We start from the raw sequence: 15,266 nt of genomic DNA, 5'->3' as shown, positions 1-15,266 counted from the left end.
TCCCACTGATTGTGTTTATTACACACGTCAATGATCGGGGCTGGTGTTGTGTCTATGTGCCTGCAATTTGCATAACTACTATTTATGCGCCAAAAACAAGTCGGTCTCGCCTTTGTCGCATAACTTCGCGGTGGCATAATTATATTCGCTATTTTTGCAAGGTAATACTCAGCACATGTATTTATTTTTCGTTTCTTTTGGCGTTGCAAAGACGGAATGGATACAGAAACAAGTTCTCCATCAGGTTACCGTAGAGAATCTGCCTCTCTGCGACTCCAGGACACATTAAACTTGATTCGTGTTGATCTTCTTCTCAGCCATCAATGAACAGTGATCGCGAACTGAGAGTCGAATTCAGAAGCAATCTTAATTTAATCGGATAAGTGGCATAAAAGTATTTCAAACGCTGGAAAAAATCTGTTCAAACGACAATATATCCAGCTGATTGGAAACTATACGTGTAGGAAGATGAGTTTTGAACCTCTCGCGCGACTTACCGACAGTGACAACATTGTACATTCGCGACGACTGTCATGCAAACGGTTCGCGTGGAAAAAAGGTACTCTTGTGTGATCCCTTGACATACATTTCTTTGAATGGGCTTTTTGGCAGCAAAAGGTTTTTGTCTGATATTTATTCTGATTGCTCTCACGCGACAAGTCTGTGCAAATGTACTAACAGATCATCAAGTCATTGGGGCATTTGTTTACATATGATACGTATAACTGCCGCTGCCGTGACCGTCATAAAGCATAGACTCCACTTTTTATTTTGTACTGTACGCGTTTAATAAAAAAGGAGATTCGACCGTGCATTGCCCTGAAAAATATCGTCTTGTTGCGAGTTTTGTATATCACCTTCTTTCTAAGAAGTTGCCGCAAAGAAGTTCTTGCGGTCTGGATTTCTCTACGGAAAGAAGTTCTTGAGGTGATAACTTCTGACAGCAAAGAAGTTCTTGCAGATGGCAGGATTGTGGCGCAAGGAGCCGCAAGAAGCTGCAAAAAGTTGCCGGCTTGCGGACGCAAAGAGAAGTTCTTACGCGTGCATTAGTTTTGGACTATAATGTACTTCATACATGAATTTTCGCCAATAACGAGGAGAGCCTGGAATTTGTTTCAGAAATAAGTAGGCTTGATCTTGATAAATGAAGTTTTGCAGGATTTGTGTATTTGACCTGACTTATGATGCCGTAACACTTCTTAAGAGCAATATTAATACTGCCAGGTACTTTTTTCTGCTCAATAATAAACTGTGCATAGAAAAGATACTCTGGATTTGTAGCAAACCGCCCGCTATAATGCAACGGTCTGGCACTAAAGTTTTTAACTTCTTATAATTTAATATCTCTTTCAGAAGTGTAACCAAATTTACCATAAGGAAATAATGCTGGGGATGCAAGTTTTTCACATTGTTTATCAGTCATTAAAGACACTGGGTGTTTGTTTTCTCCAGGGGCTATATTGTAAATTTCTCTACCTGTAGAGCTATTGGAGTTATGTTCGTCAGTAATTATGGGGTAATCTGGAATGACTGACTGCTGCCATGTCTCATTGACAAGTGACCTATGCTCATTTAAAGCCACTTCCACTTCCTCTTCATTGTGGACTTTCCTGTTGTTACTAGGAGTATTGTTTGAAAGATTGTTTACTCCTACATTTACCAAATTATCAAACACGCCCTCCATGGAAACCAGCTGAGTGTTGTTGGGGCTAGCGTGTTTCTTTGATTTACCTACCTACCTACCTACCTACCTACCTACCTACCTACCTACCTACCTATACCTACCTACCTACCATCAGAATTTGCACTGTTGTTTGAGAGTTTTTTGGTAAATAATGAGTTTGTGTTATCAACCTCGTCATCCATTATTAGTCCAGTCAAATTGGCTCGAAAAATGGGATAACCCTCAACTAATTGCAACAAAAGGTTTTTCAACGGATAACTAAAGAGAAATTATCCCTCTATAACATACTAAAAGTCCCAGAAAATCGAAGTCCGGGAAAGTGCCTAAAATTGCAATTGATTTCGACCCATTGACAACCAAAAATTTCCAACATGGAAACGAGGCTAAAGTAAGGTTTTTGACTAAGTCGCCAGAATTTATTACTTTTTGTGGGAATATCAACCCCAAATCATCAGAAATGAAAGACTAGATACCAATTAAAACAACAGGTGTATTAGTTTATTTCAATTCATTCTCGATCGTGTAATTTTGCACAATCCTGCAAATACATATACATAGATAAAAAATATTGATACTGCATTCTTTGAAAAAAAAACTTTTTGTTTTCATTTACTTTAAGAATTACTTTCAAATATAACTTAATGTCAATTCAAATAATAACTGTAACACTTAAGTATTCAAAAATTTACAATTTAGCGAAGGGAAAAACCCTAGTTTATCAAGATTCAATAAGTGCGTGAATTTGTCTATTTGTGTACCGCCACCCAGGAGTGCGTGTTGGTTCGTCTCGCCAGTGTCTGGATTGGATTTTGCCGTAAGGACAGCGTACATTCCTCCAGTTCTATTGGAAAACAATTCTTTTGATTCAGTTGATAGATGCTAGTAGCTTCCAAAGTTATATCAAGGTAAGCTTAATGCTGATTCAATTTTAAGAGAATCTTTAAACAATCAGTGCTGATCACCTACATATGAGGAATTGCCGTGAAATTAGATTCTGTTTCATGATCAGCCCTTCGAGGCGTGTGAAAGAAATCTCCCCCTAGATATCGCAGAATTCATTCTTTCTAGTTTAATAGAAATCCAATGCTCATATCTAACTACTGCTTCGAAGTAGAAGAGTTTCTTTTTGAAAGCCTATTGTGCTGGCACGATATTTGCTGACGCTGCTCAAATACATTTTGAAATATGCTAATCAAACTTGCTTCGTAGCATAGTGAGAAAGATAAAATTGTTATAACAATTTAACTATAATTTAAGGTTTTTTTCTTTTCATTTCTATATTGCTTAGGTTGTTATTTGGAGTTTTGCTCCTTCAATGTGTTCTTATGGATGGAGCGCCTCTAGTTTGCGCGATTTGCGGAGTTGCAGGCTCAGCGCATGAATTTTCCACAGTTGGAACAAAGGGAAGTGAAGGTATAAATTGCGCCAGCGGCCTCAGAAATGATTCAATTAATGTTGCTCCTGGACAGCATTTACACCCTAATTGTCGTCGAGATTACTGCCACCCCACCAATATATCCAAGGATAACAGAAGCCGCGAAAATGCGGGTTCTCAATCTGCAACTATTCAACGCAAAAGAAGTGCAGACCAGACATTCGATTGCAAAAGCGATTGTTATTTTTGCGGCAATAAAGTAGATGTTAAATCTGTAGACGTATGTCGAGTGATGACTCTAGAGACTCAAGAAACCGTTTTGAATAAGTAAATGTTTTCTTCTCATTTAATTTTTTTAAGCCGAACAGAAAGTACTGCTACAAGATGCTTGTAAGCTGTTCCAGAAGGTCATGAAAAATGAAATCAACGCTGAAGAAACTGAGTCATCGCAAGTCCCGGAAAAAATTAAATCATCCGTCAACAGTTATCGTGCTAAATTGGTCCAGAGTAACCGCACAGCCGCGCTTTGGGTTCAATACATGGATATGGTCGACATCCTGAGGAGGTTTATTAAAGCAGAACGCACGGCCAATTGGCCGCTCGATCTGCATGCTTTGGATGAGATGTTACCCTATTTGGCAGCTTCAGGTCACAACCTTTATGTGAAATGTGTACATTTGTATCTCGAAAGCACGATCAAACTTCCCCAAGAACAACCACAGCTGTACCAAGAATTCATGTCAGGTTTACATGTGGTGCGACGCAGCGATAGGTACTGGGCAGGCTTATCAACTGACCTCGATATAGAACAGGTGCTAATGCGCAACTTCAAAACAGATGGTGACCTAACAAGAGGACGCGGGATGACAGAGCAACAATGTCTGACATGGCTACTGGCGATGCCGACTTGCGCAGAAACCAATCGCGCAATGCAGGAGTACACGGGCGTCCTTTACGACTCAGGGGAACAGAATAAGGACATGACCAATTCAAGGATGAAGCGCGATATGAAGGATACCCTTGATGTCCTAACAACTATTTCTGAACGAAGCCCATTTTTGTCGCAAGATTCAGCGCTCCGCAACATCATGACGGGAGTCCATGCAGACACCTCAGTCAATGTGGACACGGCCCAAGACGCTGGCAAGAGAATCTTGAAATCAATGAAAGGTCAAACCACAAAAGAATACACATTCAAGCGCTCTTCCCAATCCGTTACAATGGCTTCCAAGTCGGCTATCCGAATCGGAAACGACCAAGTTCAGATAGACCCGCAGCTGCTATTCCAGCGATTGATTTTAGTCAGCTCCTCCGAAGACCTGGAGTCTTTATTCCGATATGAGCTCTGCAGCTATCCCACTGCGCTTTTCGATTCATCTTGGATGCTACGAAAACCACAAAAGCCGGTCCTTGCTGACGCCATGTGGTCAATGTTAAGCGAAGCCTCCCAAGATTGAGCCCTCTGGAGTTACGAAGTACGTATTGGATAGAGGCGCACTTCTCCATCGTCTATCGTGGCCACACGGAACCACGTTTAAAGAAGTATATGAAATTTACAGTGGTTACGTCTTGCAAACGTATGGAAGAGCAACAACTATCGTGTTTGACAGGTACGACGTAGTCTCTACGAAGTCTATGACGCAAGAAAGAAGAACTGCGGGAAAAGTTGGCGCACTGTCTCCTTCACAGATGATATAAAGATACCCATGAAAAAGGACAATAAGCAAGCATTTGTTATTCAGTTGGTCTCCTTCTGGCAGAAACAAGGCTTTGAGACCCTCAACGCAGATGGAGACGCGGACGTTCTCATTGTTAAGACCGCAGTTGGATCAGCCAACACGGAAGATGCAATTCTGGTAGGGGATGACACTGACCTCCTAATACTTCTGGCTCACTACGTGCGGATGGACGCACATCGCCTTTACATGAGACCAGAACCCAAGGCAAGCTCCAAAAAAAGACGAGTCTGGTACAGTAATGAAATCAAAAAAGACCTCGGAGAAGACGTATGCCGGCATCTTTTTTTTTATCCACGCCCTACTTGGATGCGACACCACATCCAGCATATACGGAATAGGAAAGGGCGCGTCACTGAAGAAGTTTGTGAACTCAGAGCACTTCCGTCAGCAAGCACTGGTATTCGACAACCTGGCATCGACTGTAGATGAAGTGAAAACTGCAGGTAAAAATGCCCTAGTGTGCTTATATGGAGGAAAGCCGGGACAGACACTTGACCAGCTGCGGTACCAGCGCTACTTGGAAAAGCTAGCTTGTAAATCCAAGTCAATACAGCCTCAGAGTTTACCACCTACTTCTTCAGCGGTGAAGTACCACAGTCTGCGAGTCTACCTTCAAATAAGAAAATGGAAAGATAGTACAGAGGGCATAAATTACGCAGAATGGGGATGGAGGTCAGCAGCGGAACAACTGACACCAATCATGACAGATCTCGCACCCGCACCACAGTCTCTTCTCCAGATAATGAGATGTAATTGTTCACAAGACTGCAGCACCCGCCGTTGCTCCTGTCGCAAAAATGATCTACCGTGTAATTCTGCTTGCGGTCAGTGCAAAGGGTCTGCTTGTACCAACGCACCAGAGCAAATCCCTGACGATGAAGATTCTGATTCCGACTCTGGTTGAACAAATTAGCTCTGAAAGGCGGTTAAAGCGGAGTACAAAGTAAGATACCCCTCACCTGCTTTGTTATCGAGTGGCAGTCATCGGTCTGTATAAGATTTGAAATTATAGACTTTTGTTAGGAGCCCATGGGACCAATGTCAAACGTTCCATTGACGGGAATTTCTTTTCTGCACCAACAAAGCAGAATGTTTAGATTAACAGATATTGTGACCTCTATAACTGTTTAGAAACTAAAGATTGATTGCGGGATCGACTTTAGAGGAAAAGGCTTTCTAGTCGTACCATGCAATGTAGCTGGATTATGATCTGGTTTAAATTGATAAATAGAGCGTAAACAATGTGACAATTCTTATTCAGTTGTACGAATAGCATGATTTTAACTTAAACAACAATCCGGCGGCTTACCCGGCCCAAAATTGTTACTGTATTGAGACAATAAAATAGTAGCCGTTATATAAATTGGGTACCCTGTGGTTTTTCATATAAGCTTTGTATGGGAATTTTCTTTTCCGTTTTTCGGAGCCTTCCCGAACTCCGATTCTTTGGGACTTTTGATATGTTGTTAAGGAAATCCGAATGAGCCATAATCCGTTGAAAAACCTTTTGTTGCAATTTGTTGAGGGTCTGACCCCAATTTGACTGGACTATATACTTGACAGGTCCGGGGTAATATTTGTGCAATCAATCTGTATATCTTTGTAGAGGATATTTTTGACTGTGACTGTAGCCTTGGCCGTCAGTGAAAAACTGTATAGGTAGCCGCGCCTTCGTATGGTACCCTCCCGCCATTTTGGTAGTCTCTTTCAATCATGAACGAAAGTCCCCGGTATGGACACCGCGGCAAAATGAGTGCGCATGCTCTGCTTCGAACACAATTGAGAGGCTTTTGAGCTATTTTCTTTGATTCGGTGGTGGAGAAAAAGTTCTTGGACCTTTTGATGATCAAGATCTCACGCTCAACATGGCCTCGACAGAAAAACTAAACAGTAGTTCCGAGTTTTTTCCAACAAGAAAGTCAAAAGGGGTAAGCTTATTTTTTTAGGCATCAAACATTTATTTGTTTTTTAAATTTCTGTTTTGTCAAAACCTCTGACATGTGATACGAGAGCCATAGATACTTCGATGACCTGGTTGTCCACAGCAGGAGCAATGGGTAGTCTGGTAGATGTGATGCTCTCTCCTTTCCAACTCTGTGTTGCTTTGCAGGACGCACTACCAGTAGGTTGTGGTATGATTAAATTTAATTGATATCTAGATCTCTGCTGATTTCATTGTCCCAGTCATCTGACCTTAAGTAATCTTGTGGAAAGTGTTGATATCTGACTGGCTGTCATTTTGACTGTCATTACTTTCAACAACTGTTTTTATCTGCATTGTTAGAGAAGACCTCTTATTAAGGGAGTCAGTTAAGTTGTTTAGCTTTTTTAGAAAGAGATCTTTTCAAATAGGGCACAGATTTCCAAGTTTTTTCAAGTATCTCAAGTGACATTTGTGCATGAAAACGAGCAAGTGTCAATAATATTATTGTCATACTTTGATCAGTTTCCTGCTGTTTCCTAAACATATCATTTGTTCTGATTTCAGTGCTGAAATCTAAAACTCTTCCTACTGTGTGTGCTGATCTGGTCAAACTATGCATGGCAAGCAACATTCCAAATTGTTTTCAGAGATTGTGATGAGGAGTTCAGCGTTGAAAATTTTATTGGTTTTGTGATGAAAAAAAGCCAGGGTTGTTATTCATCTCTCATTTTCTTCCTGCATGAGATCCTGCATGATGACAACGGTATTACTTTAAATCAAATGTCGCAGATACTGAGCATGTCAATTAATAAAAGATGATTTCTAAACAGCTCTTGAAAATTGTCTAGAAAAGGGACAATAATTAATTTCTTGCCACACCCGTCTAATTCAATGTTTGACCAAGCAAAAATAACTTGTTTTTTTTTTTATTATTCAAGTAAACTGTCTTTATTATTTTCATGAATACAGCTGTATGTTATTCTAGGCTTTCTCTCGGTTATTATAACAATAAAATTAGAGAGATATTTTCACCTAACTGAAACTGGAAGGATTGTCAGATTTGGAACTGTTAGTTGGTTTAATGCGGGGACTTCACAGTGCATCGATTCAAAAGCGCTTTACAATCTGCAACACATGCTGTACAGGGGAATAGGTACCTAATCTTTACAGTAGCAGTGATGGGGTTGGCTTATTGCCGATTCGGCTTTTAGCCACTTTTACAGACCTTGTTTAACTAGTCTCAGTCTCTGGTCATGACTTCCTTTATTCTTTTTAAATCTGAAGTGAGGAATAAAGAGATATCAAGAAGTTATCAATACGAAGACTCATGTTAATTTCGTCGATAATCACTTCCGTTTCATTTCGTCAAATTCAAGCATAAAGAAATTTGTGCGTGGGTGGAGTTTCGTTTTATTACTTTCCTTAGTCCTCTGTTCACCCATCATCACTTGAGATCGTGTTGAATAAAAGTTTTCCTTGGCAGTGTAAATGGAAAAAAATATGACAAGTTATTCCTTAACTTTTCAAGGAAAAACTTGTCAAGGACGATATTTGCTAGTGTAAATTACTTGTCAAGTGCACTTGTCAAGGAAAACGTGCTATATTTTCATTTGCACTTCCAAGGAAAACTTGTCAAGGAGAACTTGCTAGTGTATACAGTCGGCAAGTTTTCCTTGACTAGTGGACTTGTCAAGGAAAACTAGCTAGTGTAAATGAGGCCTTAATTTTTAGTCATGTTTAATCGTGTCGGATTGGGCTTTAAATCCACGTAACGACAGCGATATAAATCTTGTAGTTCCGGTTGTCGTGCTTAATAGGTTTTTTTTTAAATTGCAGTTGTTTTTGAGTAGAGATTTAGTTTCCCACAAAGTTTGGTTTATTTGTTAACCCCATAATTTTTTTTATGATTTTCTTTTAACTCTCATCCATACATACAATGTTCCCTCGTTACTTGCTAATTAGTGAATGCTTTACTTTCTAATTATAAGAGTGGAGAGAAACCCTTTCTTGTAAGGTTGATTCTTCCGTCACCGGACATTATGATTTTCCAATCTTCTCAACCTTGCCATTTGATGTCAGCTGCTTTGACAAAACTTCATTTGAGTTACAGTCTCTCACTTAGTAGAACAGTTATCAAGACATGCTCAGCGAGATTAACTCGAGACTTACCTGACTATTTCCTTTACCTTAACCAACAAACTTTTTTTTTTTTACTTCTCCCCTTTTGCGCGTTTTAATGTTTTTCAGCAACCTTTATCGAAACAACGAAAACATGACTTTATAAAAAGGGTTGTTAAAGGTAAATTAACCTCTGTGAAAGAGATTTAAGCTGATGTTTGGACCGTAATCCCTTTATTGGAAACGCGTCATCTTCATGTTAATTCAGTAAGCGCCTATCAAATGAAAATTTCCTGGCTTTGTTTTTGTTTTTGTTTGCGCCTTTCAAAGGTAGACTTACTGGCTTTGTTTTTCCAACTCGCGAAGGTAACTGTAATGCTAACCAATTAACCGAGCCATAAAAGTTTTAAAACTCTATCATTTATAGGTCAGGCGTTCACTAAATCTGCAATGACTTCAATATGTGTGTGAAAAATCATCTCATAAAACATTTGCTCTCTTGTGACGTTAAACCGGAAAGAAGGTAAGATATAAGCAACTCACTTACCCCTAAAAGTAACCAGTTTTCCATTGCTCTGTATCCCTGATCAACATGGAAAACCTTACTGTTTCGAACTTGACAATTGTTACAATGAACGGCGAAGCGAATTCGAACTATGTCTTCAGCGTTGTTTTCATTTCCATAATTGTCTTCATTAATGTTATCGCCTGTCCATTCACAATCGGACTGAACGTGTTTGTGATAAAGGGTGTAAAAAGAAGACCGAGACTTCAGAGCAACTCGAACATCTTGCTGGCGTGTTTAGCTGTCACTGATGTGATGACAGGTCTGATCTCACAGCCTTCGTTTATACTATGGCAGACCTTCTTCCTGCTTGATGGCGACATCACCTATTACTTCTCTGCCGTTCACAAGCTTTGCATGATCGTGTTGTCTTACTCTTCGGCTCTTCATCTCATGATGGTTGTCGGCGAGAAACTGATTGCAATCAAACATCCGTTTTGGTACCCCTACGCTATGACAACACGAAACATTAAGATGGGAGCCTTTTTTTGCTGGGTATATAGCAGTTCGTTTGGAATGCCTCTTCGCCTGATCGGTGGTAGCAGCGCCCTGTATTTTCTTTCTGGCTCTCATGTCTTTTTTGTGTGTATTATTTTCGTTTCTTGTTCTTACCTAATCCTTTATTTTGAGACCCGTCGCCACCAAAAGATGATTAAAGCTCAGCAGCTACCTCAAGAACAAGTAGAAACATTCCTTAAGGAGAGTAAAGCGTTGAAGACAACAGTATTAGTGGTCGGTTCTGTTGGACTGAGTTTGTTGCCAGTATTTCTCTACCTTGTTCTGTTCATTGTTGGATTTTTCCGCTTGAGACGTTATCTTCTCCATCCAATGGATGCAATGGTACGCACTTTCCTGATGATAAACTCTGTTCTTAATCCATTGATTTATTGCTGGCGACAAGAAGAAATGAGGAAGTTTGTATTTAGAGCTTCAGTGCATGCGGTGCATCCAATTGACTAGATTGAAGTATAGGTTAACAAGGTACCTTGTAAGAAAGGTTACACCTGCACTTCAGTGTACTCCTTATCATTGATTTACATACATAGTTAACGATATATCGCTATAGGTGAAGCAAACGGTAAATCTAGTACATTTACTGTAAAATAACAATCGGCTACACATCCGATTGTGTGGGCCCCCTGTGTTGATTCGAATCGAGTGTGGAATACATAAAAAGCGATTACGTCATTCATGGAATTTGGGCAGTGTGTTGAATAAGATCGTGATTTCGCCAGGAGCGACAGTCGTTGACTTAACTGTATTTTTTCCATTATTTTTCGCATTATTAGACAAGAGAAGTGAATTGGCGTGCTGTTTTATTGAAGCGAGTTCAGAGATCGGGTAAAAAGGGGGAATGAAGTATAGCCAAGCAAAGAACATGTTAGAACTTGCAAGGATTACGTCATTCGCAGGGAAATAACCACCGTACTTAAGATAGCCGTTTCATATGGGATTGAAATCTAGCACTTCACATTACACTCTATTCAGTTAACTCTGTTTGAAGAAGTGTTTGCGATCATATGATTCACAAAATTAAAGAAAGGGTAAAAGTAATGTATTTTGTTTTGCTGTTGTGGTCGTTGTAACAAACGAGATAGACTATTGATTGAGTTACGAGTTGAGTTGAGTTTGAGTTGAGTTTGAGTTAAGATTGAGTTAAAATTGAGTTAATATTGAGTTACGGTTTTTGGCATTTTTGGCACTTAAATATAATAAATATTAAGAAGAAGTCACTGAGAAGAGCACGAAACACCGTTTTCGTGAAGTTCACAGGTGTATATTTGCAAAATGGTTTTAACCTGATCGAAACAATCTTGAAATTTCATGCACGGTAGTATTCTTGTTTACCAGTTTACCAGTTTTAGCACTTGGACTCCTTCGATTTGACTACTACCTCTTTCGCTGTTATGTGGTGTCATCGATCAGTAATCCCTTCAGAAGATTATGCCAAACCGACTACAAGGCTGATGAAAAGACCAGACCACAACACCGTACTCTTTTCGACTAGTATGTGCGATCTTTAATATCCCACAGAGTTTATGAACATTGAAGGTTGTGAGACGGGACCTGCGATTTATAGTCCTTATTCGCGAAGACTTGAAAGTCTAACCATTTGCGGATGTTATTACAAAGGCAGCACTTTCTCTTCAATTATTTTAGGACCATGAGTGTTGCGGGTCTGGCCGGAGTCGAACTCATGATCTCCTGCATAACAAACTGAGCCACGGGCGCGCGGTTGTTCCTTCTAGCAATCAAGTCTATCGATGCTGAAAAGATGTCTTCTTGTAAGGCTAAGGATGGGATTTACTGTTAAGCCAGCTTAGAGGCTTTATGGAACTGTTGTTTTTATTGCGATTCGGGACTTTTCCTGTTGAGGAGAAAACGATTTGTGGAGTGAGGTCTGGCCGGCGATGGATGGAGTTACCGGCCTTCCTATTATTTCAGTAACGGCCTTCCGGATGACTTCACTAAACGGCGTCAGAATGGCTCGAAACTCGGCAAAAGAGACAAGTTGGTCACACATTTGAGGTAGGAAAACTTTATTTCAAATGAGATAGTTATTTACACAACTTTTTTACGATCGGTGATTTTCCCATACAATTCTCTATATACACAAGCTGTCGCATACACCACGTATTTTCAGCTTGGGGAACCTGTGGTGATGCCGGACGACAAATACGGTTCATGATAGCGGCCGGGCCTGCTTAAACTGGCTTAACAATAAAGCTCATGTATCCCTCTAAGAAGACATCGTTTTTGACGTCGATAGACTTAACAGCAGCAACGAGAATGATGCCGTGAAAGGTGTAATAATTATAAGATTGTTTTGATCATTGGAAAGCCATGCCATTTTGCAAAATTTTATGCAAATATATCTTTCAACGCGGAGAAAACACTTTTCGAAGTGACTTGTACTGAATATTCACTACTTTTAATCAGGAGCACCCAACGTCAATTTTCGGAAAATATCTATTCGGAAGACGATTTGAGATCTAGAATTTTCGGAACATTTGTTTTAAAATTCCTTGCTTGCCTGCCTGTCCTAGGATTTTCGAACATGGTATGATTGCCCATTTTTACCGGGTTTTTACCCTTAACAGCTCACCTAGAATTTCGGGGGCCTTTTTTTCTGACTGAAAATTTTCGAAAAGGTAAGTTTCGAGCGTTAGCCCTTCATCAGAGCGAAGGATTCGCTCTGACGAATCCTCAGCTGACGAAAGCGTCAGCTTTTAGAATCTCTGTACGGTGGCCAATTTACATTATCAACTCCGTTGATAAAACCAAATTTTTTTAGGCTTTATTTTAGTTTCGCGTGGTACGTACTGTGGAGTTAGCGATGTGAGGACATAAGAGAACATAAAATTATGGGAGAAGCTAAAAGTGGGCCTGATCGCAGGTTATCAATGGGCTAAAGATAAAAATCTAAAAGTCGTAGTCTTACTGAATTTCCATTTTCCTATAATTTTACTCAACTCTTTCTACCCTACTCCAAAGTAGGATATTTCAGGATCCACAACATTAGGTACCTTGTTAAAATGCAGCCAGTCTTTAATTTAAGATTAATAAGCTTTTTTGTTCTCGGCTAAACGATTACAGTATGAAATAAATGTCGCTTTGCGAAGTTCGCCCATTCAATTTGTCTGTCGCGTATCTCAACCGTTTTGTTGAGCAAGGTTTTATTGAAAATAGTAATTTAAAAACACAGTTTGCAAGATCTGTTCGAGTTCCGTGGATGTGTAGTCACCTGACAAAGAAAACTGACAAAGTGGAATTTTCGGTACGTTTTGAAACAAGGCTAGATTGCAGAATACCCTGCCAACCAAATTAGCATTCTCATTAGCATTCTCGGAAAATGTTAGCTTTCATTTTGCGGTTCGGTTAACTACACTTTTCACGAGATCGTGTGAAGAGGAAAGCACTCGTTTAGAAGCTTGCCCTTTAACAGTTTTCTTTTCATTCATCGATTTCGGGACTGTGGACCGCGTTGGTAGCTTTTTTAGTAGGACATTTGGTGGGCCGAGTATTCTGCTATTGCTCCTGAAACAATACCGTTCAAAACTGGATAACAATGGTAGCTCTCATAGTCATAAAATCAATTATCGAGGAACATTGTACTCTTCTCAGTTTGGACAAGAAAAACACTGTCTTATTATTGTGTCTTCGTTGCCATAGTGTCAGACTACCTGTATGTGACCTCGTATGAGCTTGCATTGGTGTCTGTTACTCATACTGGGATGACTACACAATAATAATACAATTTCTTCCGAAGTAAATCAAACGCAGCATATTTTAAACTCGTCCGCCAGAATTAGACACACTGACTTATTATTGTGTCCTTGTTGCCATGGTTTCAGACTATCTGGATGTGACCTCTTATGCGCTTGACTTTGTGTCTGTTACTCATACTGGGATGACTACACAATAATATCTCTTTCGAAGTAAATCAAACGAGGCATATTTTAAACTCGTTCGTATCCAGAAATAGACACACTGTCTGATTATTGTGTCCTTGTTGCCATGGTTTCAGACTACCTGTATGTGACCTCTTATGAGCTTGCTTGGTGTCTGTTACTTATACTGTGATGACAGCACAATAATAATAATACAATTTCTGTCGAAGTAAATTCACGCTTACGCTGACGCTCCTCCGTTTTGAGAAATGTACTCTCTTTTTGAAGTCCTTGAGGCTATAGTACTAGTAATTCTTAGTTTTAAGTTATCAAACTGCTTTTCTGTTAACGAAAAATATTGCTACACACCATCACAAATTCAATGTTTATGAGTACGGTATCCCTCACGTTTTATGTCATCGCACATGTTATAAATTTTATACAGAGAAGTAGCAGGTATTTTCTTCTACCAAAATTATCTATGGAAGTGCCAAAAAGAATGATGAGAAAAAAGGTAAGGAGGACGAGCAAACTATGGCAGAATTGTTTTCAGCTCACTGCCACTCATCGCCCTTCGCAAGCAAAATCTCAGTTATTACAAACCCATTCCCCCTCATTGCTAGGTTTTGGATCAAAATATGACCATTTTACCCGTCTTTCAAAGCCAATTCTAAAATTGCGAAATTTCAATCAAAAGGTTCTAAACGCAGCAAGATGTATTTAATAAGATTTCGGAGAAATAAGAAAAGTGGGAAAGTGTGTTGAGGTGATAGGAACTTTAATGACTGCTCAAGATGATGGAAACTGCAATGATCATGTGAGCAGTAACGAATGAAAAACCTGAGGGGTTTACTACGAAATCAAAAAAAGTGACCAGCTCCCAATTGCCTTGATAGCTCAATCAATTGGCTTGGCTATCAATTGATAACTCAATTGGTGGAACATTGCATCGGTATCGCAGAGCTCACGTTGAACACCGAACATGGCTTTGCTGTCGGTGCTGCGTAATTAAAGTTCATAACTATGATGATGTTAAGTGGTACCTGACATAATTGCCTATGTAGATAAGGAATAAATTATACGAATTATATGAAATGCCTTTCACGTATATCCCCCTCGCCTTTCATTATCATTCACCAAAAAAATATCGCATGAAACGAAGGCTTAAAAGTTGATGAGTAAGATTTTTTATTGTTTCCACTTGTTTTCTGGACATTTCGGACGATCACTTCATCAGCTGGTGATTACTTCTCTTTTAAATTTCATGGATAAAGAGAAGCGCTAGCATTAACTGCTAGTTTAAGGAGTACACTGAAGTGCAGGTGTAGCCTTTCTTACAAGGTACCTTGTTAACCTATACTTCAATCTAGTCAATTGGAAGCACCGCATGCACTGAAGCTCTAAATACAAACTTCCTCATTTCTTCTTGTCGCCAGCAATAAATCAGTGGATTAAGAACAGAGTTTATCA

At 39.6% G+C, this 15,266-nt stretch overlaps 2 protein-coding genes across 2 annotated transcripts in view; one reads left to right on the top strand and one right to left on the bottom strand.

The window, feature by feature from the left end:
* Positions 1–9,432: 9,432 nt before the first annotated feature.
* Positions 9,433–10,365, top strand: LOC138054118 (adenosine receptor A2a-like). Its single transcript, XM_068900616.1, has one exon. It carries the CDS (start codon positions 9,433–9,435, stop codon positions 10,363–10,365), a length of 933 nt encoding a protein of 310 aa, XP_068756717.1.
* Positions 10,366–15,162: 4,797 nt separating this feature from the next.
* LOC138054117 (adenosine receptor A2a-like) overlaps positions 15,163–15,266 on the bottom strand; it is a 933-nt gene continuing 829 nt past the window's right edge. Inside the window, exon 1 of the mRNA XM_068900615.1 lies at positions 15,163–15,266. This exon is cut by the window's right edge and continues 829 nt beyond it. Coding sequence (XP_068756716.1) covers positions 15,163–15,266 — 104 coding nt within the window.

The sequence above is a fragment of the Montipora capricornis genome, chromosome 6 (genome assembly GCF_036669925.1).
Source record: "Montipora capricornis isolate CH-2021 chromosome 6, ASM3666992v2, whole genome shotgun sequence".
In the NCBI taxonomy this organism is placed as follows: Eukaryota; Metazoa; Cnidaria; class Anthozoa; order Scleractinia; family Acroporidae; genus Montipora; species Montipora capricornis.
The sequence above is the reverse complement of the archived record's forward strand: the minus strand, read 5'-3'. Positions and strand labels throughout refer to the sequence as shown.